The following is a 9585-nucleotide window of genomic DNA, read 5'->3' on the forward strand; positions in this document are numbered from 1 at the left end:
GTCTTACACTGAAAATATTTAAAAAGATGCATCTAAATGTTTGCCATATTTAATTCTACCATCATTCTTATAAATTTAATATTGAACAAGCATGATGCACAACAGTGATAATTGATGATTGTAATCTTACATCAATATATTTTTTTTTTTTTCATTGATTAAATTTGTTCTTCCTCATTCGATGGCATATTTATTGTTTCCCTTTGTTAATGACTTGAAAATTGAGAGAAAGATACGAATAAAGATCATTATTTTATCAATATAAAAAATAAAAAAAATATTTATATATAGAGAGGAGATAATGGACTCCACTTACTTTTGAAAAATAATTTTTTGGAAGCCTTCTCTCCTGCATTCTGTTGCAAACTCGGATCAATAGGGAAGAAAAAAGAAAGATAAAAAACTAAAAATACACACCATTCCCATGACATCAATCAGAAAAAAAATATTTAGCTGCAGCTTTTACTCAAAAGTTTTCTTCCATTGTAATACTAAAACTAGCAGATAGAACAATTCTATCAGAACGAACAAAAATAAAAAAAAAAATCTCCCGCCACTGTTCTTCTTAAAGAATTATTATTTGTAATTAGATTTTTACTTAGAATACTATGCATGAAAAATTTATTATCCAAAATTGTAAGAGCTCTTTTTGTCCATCTACAGTCCCATGGAGAAAAAAACAGAAGTAGAAGAAGAATAAGCGGAGGAGAGGCTACCACAGATCACCATTCCAATCTACAGATAATAGGTCCGTAGTAATAAAAATGCTCTAGGCTAGTAATAGACCTCAAAAATTTCTCAGGAATAATAATAAATCTCAAGAAAAAGGGCTTCAGGTTGCTTACATGAAAATCTCATTCATTCCACAGGAGATGTCCGTGAGGCTATAGTCCTTTAGGCATTTTTATTTGAAAATTTCATGGTCTCTTTGCTCTATTTATTATATATTCAATATCTTATTGCAGCATTATTCTAATTCTTGATGGATGCACCCAAAAGCATGCACCCTCGCGCGCACAAAGAAAAAAGAGAGACTCTTTCTGAGCACAAAATAAACAGCCGGTGATGAAGGACATGTTCCAAAAGAAAATTCAGAAGGGCTTGTTTGAGTCATTTGAGATTTAGTCATGGATTCAGTCCTTTGAGAAACTTATCCCTTATTGCCACCATTTCCTTGGCAACCTCTGTCATCTCCAATCGCTCCTCTGGTGATTCCTTTGAGCACAGGAGGCCATATTTGATTACTGAAACTATACACTCCTCATGTTCCTCTGCTGAGAACAATCTGGGGTCTATGATGTCCATAACTTGTTCTGGAAAGGCCATTTGAACATATTTATGAAGGTTTAGGCCATCTTTAAATTTGTCATCGGTAGGCCTCTTTCCTATAAATATTTCGAGCAGAAGAATTCCATAGCTGTACACGTCCCCAGCTGTAGATGCTTGGTTGCCGATGCCATACTCTGCAGTGCATTTGGACATTTGATAAAGCTATTAAAACTTTTGAGGTCAACAAGCATCAAGCTCTGATACTGAATGACATATATTGCAACAATAAGCAGAGTTATAAGTATACCAGATGCTCTATTGGAAAAATAAAATAAAATAAAATCAACCAAACAGAGAAAAAGCCCTGTGACTGAAGCACTTCTTGAGTGAATAGGGACCAAAAATAAAAATGGCAATTAATCCAGGGTTCTTGGACCTGATTAAAGTAGGTCTAAAATTAATTTCAAGCTTGCACACTAAGATCAAGCTTGATTTGTTTATGATTACTCTGATTCAATCTAAGATTTGAGCTGAGTCAAACATGGGCCAGATTGATCAGCTTATAATCCTACATCAAGTCGAAATCAACTCTAGTTGGTTCAAGCCTATTTTTAATGTAATATTTAGCTGGTCCAACAAATGTGAAAAAAAAAATGATAGATAAAAGTTCAATCCGATAGTAAACTATCTATATATAATATGTATGGTGTAACTATGTTCAAGTCTTATCAAGTCAAGCTCATTGAAGTTGAATTGATTTTTAGCTCGATTTGAGATTAATTTTGAGTATGTTTTGCTGGTTCGAACTTAGCTTATTTAGCTTCAAATTAAAGTTGGTTCTCTTCTAGAAACTATCTCAAGAATGTTTAGTTACATTGATAGCCCTAGGTGGTTCTCAATTATCCTAAGAAAATAAAGCTCAATGTCAATTTTCAAAATTACTAAGAACTTCTATTAGGATTTTCATGGAAGGAAGATTGAGATAAACTATAGAGCTTCATCAGGAGTGAGAAGAGATAAAATAAGGCATATTTTTTTCATTAGCCAGTTATTTGTTTTTATTCGAGTCCTATCAGCTCGGCATGCAGTTCAACGAATAATCACAAATTCAATAATCTAGGCCCAATTGAATTAGTTCAATGAGAAATTCTTTGTGCACTGCATGCATGCAGTGCAGTAAAATTGACGTAGAGCATACCGTCCAATCACATTAAACCACATAGCATAATTAATAATAAAGAAGATATTTAATACCATACAGCTTTTTTTTCTCAATTTTTTGGGACAAAAATATCTTTTTTTTTTTATAGAACAAAGAAAGAACAATATTATTACTTTCTAATGTTTGTATAACTTTTGTGAATATATATAATATTTTAATAATATATTTGACTTTCTATATCTTTATAAGATATCTTGAATAATATATATAGCTTTCTGATGTCTTATATTTCTTTCTGTGAATATATATAACATCATAAATAATATATAAGGCATTAATTAGGAAGCTATATATATTGTTCAGAAGTCATATAATACATCAAAAAGTCATAATAACCAACAGATATCATATAAAGATACAAAAAGTTATATACATTATTCAAAATATTATATATATTCATAGGAAGTTGTATATATTATTCAGGATGTCATATATGTTGACAAAAGATCATATAAGGCATCAAAAATATATATATATTATTCAGAATGTCATATATATTCACAGGAGGTCATATAAGCATGAGGAAGCTATATATATTGTTCAAAATATCATATATATTAATAAGAAGCCATATATATTGCCCAGGATATTATATATATTCACAGAAAATAATATATATCGTTCATGATGTCACATATATTCATAGAAAGTCATATAAGAATCAGAAAGCTATATACATTGTTCAGAATGTTATATAAAAATACAAGAAGTCATATATATTGTTTAGGATATATCACAGATATATATTCACAGAAAGTCATATAAGACATCAAAAATCATATATATTTAGGATATCATATAAAGATATAGGAAGTCGTATATATAGTTCAAGATATTATATATAGTCACAAAAGTCATATAAAGCACTATAAATAATAATAATATTTTTTTTTTTCTACGGAGGTAAGTGTATTGTCGTTAGAAAATTTGAGAAAAAAACTCTATGGCATTAAACATCTGTTCCATTATTAATTACACTATACGGATCAATCGGCTTCCATGAAGCACTCCACATTAATTTTACTGCACCACATATGGTATATAAAAAATTACTCTTAGTGAGACCCGCCGGCGTGCCCCACTTTAGAGGCACAAAGTGGTTGGGCTGGATTCTGGCCCATGAAGGCTGGCAGACAAATTTTTGGGAGAAAGTCTGATTAATATCGAGGTGGGCCAAGGCTGAGATTATGGCACATAATCAACAGAGCCCAAAAGAATGCCTTGAGTTGGGTGTGGTCCAGATTGGACCTGATGACTGATTCTGGCCTGATGCGACCATGACCAACTCTAGAAAGTTGCAAGATACTACAGAACGGGTTCTGAGCAGCAATGGAATTTCCATGACTGGCTGCAATGGACTCAACTTTCAATTAACAGCAGGTGTTGGGTTGGGGTTGCATCATTCATTTGAAAGAACGATTGACCTTCCTTCATAGCCATAGGAATCCACCATTGGATCATCCATTCATTGCTTTAAGATCTATGCGGGTGGATGGATAATAGGGTTCAAATTGCATGAAGAGCTGCACGGTTGGTGATTCAATGGTGGATTCATGTGAAGGAAGGTGAATCGTCCTTTCAAGCCAAGTATAGGGCATGGGCTGTTCGAACTGAAATTTATACAAAGCATTTGTAACAGAGAGCGACTTATCCAAGTTCCTAATCCTAAGCAATAGGTGCATGAAAGCACGTCTTTGAGCATGTGAGAGAGAGATAGAGCAAATAAAATTCACACCTGGAGGGACGTAACCAATGGTTCCCTTGATTCCCACCGTGCTGCTTGAACTCTGAGATGATTCACCATGTGTTTGCACGAGAAACCTTGCTAATCCAAAGTCACCCACACGAGCAGTCAAGTCATTATCCAAAGAACATTACTGGGCTTAAGATCACAGTGAACAATTGGCGTTGGCCCAAGGTTATGAAGATACTCCAGTGCCAAAGCAATGTCAATGGCTATGTTCAGCCTCTGGATGAGGCTTAGACTTCTACATTGATGATCCTCATGTGCGTTCGGATGCAACCACTCTTCTAGACTCCCATTAGGCATGAATTTGAAAACTAAAGCTTTAAAATCATTACCATGGTGATCTACACTCGAGCACGAAGTGAAGATCTTGACGAGGTTTCGATGCCGGATGTTTCTCAGGGCTTTGCATTCAGCCATAAAACTCCTGCAAGCTCCATACCGTTGGAGGTTGAGCACCTTCACGGCAACAATTCTTTCACTACCATGATCCACAATTATTCCTTTATAGACCGAACCGAAACTTCCTGCGCCTATCAAATTAGCTGAAGAGAATCTATTAGTAGCTCTGGAAAGCTCATCATAAGACACTTGCACGTGCATATCTCTCAACCGAAATATAGACAGCGATTTCATTCTAGACTTTGGTATCCATTTACGAGCAACAAAGAAGCATAGTAGTATAATCAAACAGAAAACCGCACCGGCAACTGAAATAATGATTGCCTTGTGTGCAAAAGATTTATGTCCTTTCCCAGGGGTTTCAATAGAGCAGGCTGGCAAGTGCAGTTCAGGAATTCCGCCACAAAGTCGATCATTTCCACCGAGTGAAATCGCACTCAGATTGCTGAATATCCCTTCTTTTGGCACGTCACCCTCGAAATTGTTGAAAGATAGATTCAAAGACTGTAGGTAAATAAATCCTTCAAGGTATATCGGTATACGACCAGATAATAAGTTGTGTGAAAGATCTAGCTCCTGAAGCCCTTTTAAGTTGCTAAAAGGGAAGGAATTTCTCCTTCAAGCAAGTTGAATTCCATATGGAGGCTTGTCAAGATCTGGCATTCACCAATGGCGCCAGGTAGCTGGCCAGATAATTTGTTGTGAGAGAGATCGAGCTTTCCGATATTTTTCAGATTACCAACTTCTGAGTGTATGGACCCGTTCAACAGATTATGGGACAAGTCTAGGAAGATGGAGAGTGAAGAAAGGCCCATAACTTCTTTTGGTATGGCACCAGTGAGCTTGTTGGATGAGAGGTTCCACAACTCTAGATTTTGGAAGTTGCCAAAGACCGATGGAATGTTCCCTTCCAAGTCATTTTGTTGGAGATACAGTCTGTCTATTTTGGTGAGGTTACCAAATGTGCACGGAATTTCTCCGGAAATCATGTTTTCTCCCAAATTCAAGTATTGCAATCTCCAGAGCTTCCCAATTTCTGGAAGAAGACTGCCTTGGAGAAGGTTGGTACCCATATCAAGGTAATTTAGGTTGATCAACTTCCCGATCCCGTCAGGTATTACTCCGGATATCTGGTTATTATCGAGCGCCAAAGATTCGAGCCTCGTGGAAAGATTGGCGATTGAAGTGGGCATCCTGCCTCCAAGCATATTGAGTCGTACATGTAGTAATTGCAAATTCGTGCAGTTGGTTAAAGCCATCATGAAACTCCAGCCAGTGATATCCTTCGCTTCTAGTTGATTGGCGGCGACATCAAGCCAATAAAGGCTCTGCAGTTTTCCTAGGCTCGAAGGAATCGTGCCGGTGAAGCTATTAAAATCAAATTCGATGTCTTGGAGTGCAGAAGCATTGGCCAGCGACGCAGGTATCGGTCCAGTGAGTTGATTTTGGGACACCAAAAATTTTTGAAGGTTGGGAAGAGCATTGCCAATGTCTGATGGAAGAGTGCCCGTGAGCTGATTAAATTCGATGCCCAAGTCGACGAGGGCCGAGAGATTGTAGAGGGAGGAAGGTATGGAACCAGACAACTCGTTGAGCCCAACATCAAGATGTATAAGAGAAGAGAGTTGTCCCAATGAAGCTGGAATCTCGCCCGAAAGATGGTTCTCGACGCAGTGAAATAGAGCGAGAGAGGACAGTTTCCCCAACGAAGATGGGATGCCTCCATGGAGATTATTACTGGATATTTCAAGGACCTGCAGATAGGAGAGGTTCCCAAGAGAAGGTGGGATGGCACCCGTGAAGCTATTGTACGAGAGATCAAGGCTAATCAGGAAGGGGAGGCTCCCAAAAGAAGTTGGTATGACTCCAGATAGACTGTTATTATACACAAGAAGATGGACCAGATTGGAGAGGTTGCTGAGTGAAGGTGGGATGACTCCATAAAGAACATTACTATCAAGAGCAAGATAATCCAGAAAGGATAGGTTCCCAAGAGAAGGTGGGATGGCTCCCGTGAGTCTGTTATACGAGAGATCAAGGCTATTCAGCAAGGGGAGGCTCCCCAAAGAAGGTGGGATGACTCCGGATAGATTGTTATTATACATAGCAAGATAGACCAGGTTGGATAGGTTGCCGAGTGAAGGTGGGATGACTCCGGATAGATTGTTATTATACATAGCAAGATAGACCAGGTTGGATAGGTTGCCGAGTGAAGGTGGGATGACTCCAGTAAGGCTGTTTTGAGAGAGATCTAGAATGGCCAGGAGGGGAAGGTTTCCAAAAGAAGGCGGGATGTCCCCTGTGAGATTGTTGAAGCCCAATTGCAGCACAGTAAGCCTCGGAAGATTGCCGAGCTCCGCAGGGATTCCACCTGTGAGCATGATGCTCGTAAAGTTAATTGCTTGGAGTTATTGACAGCGGCTGAAATTGAGAGGGATTTCCCCTCTAAGCATGTCGCTCCCTAAATCGATAATTTGGAGGCGTGAGAGAACGGTAAGAGTAGAAGGAATCTCACCTTGCAGTGCATTGTCCCTCAAACCGATGACTCTGAGATGGGAGCACCGGCCCAGAGCGGATGGAATGTCACCTTGCAGTGCATTGCCTCTCAAACTGATGACTCTGAGATGGGAGCACCGGCCCAGAGCGGATGGAATCACTCCTCCGAGGGAGTTGAGGGTCAGGTTGAGATATCGGAGCCGGCGCAAGCGACCAAAATCTTCCGGGATGTGTCCCTTGAACCGGTTGTTTGAAAGGCTGATTCTCCGGAGGAAGGTGAGGTTGGCAAGGAAAGGTGATAGGAGACCAACCAGGCCGAGAGACTCGAGTTCGATGGCCGTGACCCTTTCCGGGTGACGACGACCGCACGTAACACCTCCCCACCGGCAAAAATGGAGAGAGTCATTCCATGAGGCCAGAGACCCTAGTGGATCATCAGATATCAGGGATCTGAAGGCGAGGAGCGAGGACCAGTCGGTTGCATTGTTTCGACGCTGCTGGGTGGACACAGCAGTTGCGGTAGGAGGCTGAAAGGTCTCCAGGAGCAACACACACAGCAACAAAGGGACGAAGACGATGATCCTGCTACGAGTATTCGTCTCCATCCCCTGCGCCCACGTTACTGAGAATCTCCTCGGCGGAACTGAACTCGTCCGATATTTACACCCCATATCATCTTGTGAAAAAGTCCCGAATAATTCGACCCAGACGTCACGTGAAAGGCAAAATTCCACACAAACACCATCCAAAAAGAGCACGGATTCTCGGTCCACAGAATGCGATGCAGCCATCTAAAGCACAGACCGCGTCACAGACGGGGGGCACGGGCACACTGGTTGATGGTGGCCATCAAATATTCAAGCAAGAATTTTTTTATTATTATTTTTTAGTGGATCGGTAGGTAGGTGCGGGTGGATGTGACACATTTGGGCCACAAGAGGAGACGACCCGTCGGAAGATAGGGCCTCTGGTCAATTCTCCACTCCGCCAAATTGGCTGCTTGCTTTGTTCCATCTGAGTTCGCATGCTCTTCTTAAAACCTTACTCTTTTTACTTCACCCCCTCTCTACAACAAGAGACATGGGTTTGGTTGCCTGTGGGAAGGATCTGGTATCATAAAACCAGATCCTTCTGCTGGTATAGAAATTGTAGAGCCTCCCGGCGCCAGTTCAGTTATCAGAATCATTGTAGATTCTAAGAAGCCAGAAGCGAAGGATGAAGAACAGAAGCAGAAAAACATTATTGAAGATAAAGAACCAAATCTAAGTGATACAAGTCCGATAGGATGGCCGACAGAAACCACAAGTATCGTGGCATATCATAAAGTTTGGGAGGGGCTGTTTCCCAATCACTACGTTACACTACTATTCACAGAACGGGGGCAAACTTTTTGAGTTTGAGAATTCCTCAAATGGCTTACCAGGGAATCAATTTCCAAATTTTGAGAAATAAAAAAATAATTTGCATAACATTCAACGGTAATGTATGACTATTTCTTTAATCAACAAAAAGATATGATATTTTGAAAATTTAAAATAGTTGCTGCAAGACTCCAACTCGAGGCAAATATGGCTAAGGTCGGACTCCTTTCGGCCCGAAAACTTGGCACTGATGTAAGGACTGGGATGCCAAGGGAGACCTACAAGGAAAGCCAACTCTCATTGGAGGTTCTTCGGTAGAAGACCCTCCAATGTTTAAATCAATTGGAGCATAAGAATAATAAGAAAAGAGAAAGAATATCAGCGAGAGCGGGGTTAGTTTCATAGAGTAGAGCCTATCTGCGGGTCCTCTTATGACTTTTTATATAAATGTGATGCTGTAGATTGTTACTTCGAGATCTGATAGGCAATTAAGTCCGAATTTACTAGGTTGCTAGGCCTCAATCTGACAGACCATTAGAATAGAAAATCCATCCATTAATCTATGAATCAAGATTGTTTATCATAGGTGTCAGTCACGGATAGTGCTTATATTCGAAAAGTTGTTGAAAGATTTCATGAATCGTCCATATGGATAAGTAAGCTGGCGGCTTGAGGTCGAAGCAAAATCAAGGCTCTATTTTATTGAGCTTCATTTTCTATCATTCGATTGAATCCTAACCTTGGGATTGGCATTCGTCTCCATCCTGTGTGCACATGTTACTTGGCTACCATAGAGAATCTCCATGACAAAATCGTACTCGTCCGATATTTAAAATCCATATCATCATGTGAAAATTCTCGAATAATTTGACCTAAACAGTTTTACACGAATAATCTGATCCAGACGTTATGTCAAAAGTAAAATTCTGTAATCTTTGAATTCTGATCCTTCTCATGGCTCACTTTTCCTTTTCTATTTTGAAGTATTGTTGACTCATATTTCTATTTTTCTTTTAACCAATTTTCGAGGCTGCTTGTGCTCACTCATATTTTAGGATGATGATGTAAAACTTCATGACAATATATGA

At 39.4% G+C, this 9585-nt stretch overlaps 1 protein-coding gene across 1 annotated transcript; it reads right to left on the reverse strand.

Moving 5' to 3' along the window:
- Positions 1-692: 692 nt before the first annotated feature.
- Positions 693-7927, reverse strand: LOC105041449 (LRR receptor-like serine/threonine-protein kinase EFR). Its single transcript, XM_073254800.1, is given in 5 exon segments — positions 693-1463; positions 4227-4361; positions 4364-5245; positions 5248-7011; positions 7156-7927. Coding segments are annotated over 5 exon segments (3891 nt in total). The 3' UTR covers positions 693-1125.
- Between the last annotated feature and the right edge of the window lie 1658 nt (positions 7928-9585).

This window comes from Elaeis guineensis, chromosome 3 (genome assembly GCF_000442705.2).
Source record: "Elaeis guineensis isolate ETL-2024a chromosome 3, EG11, whole genome shotgun sequence".
NCBI classification, from domain to species: domain Eukaryota; kingdom Viridiplantae; phylum Streptophyta; class Magnoliopsida; order Arecales; family Arecaceae; genus Elaeis; species Elaeis guineensis.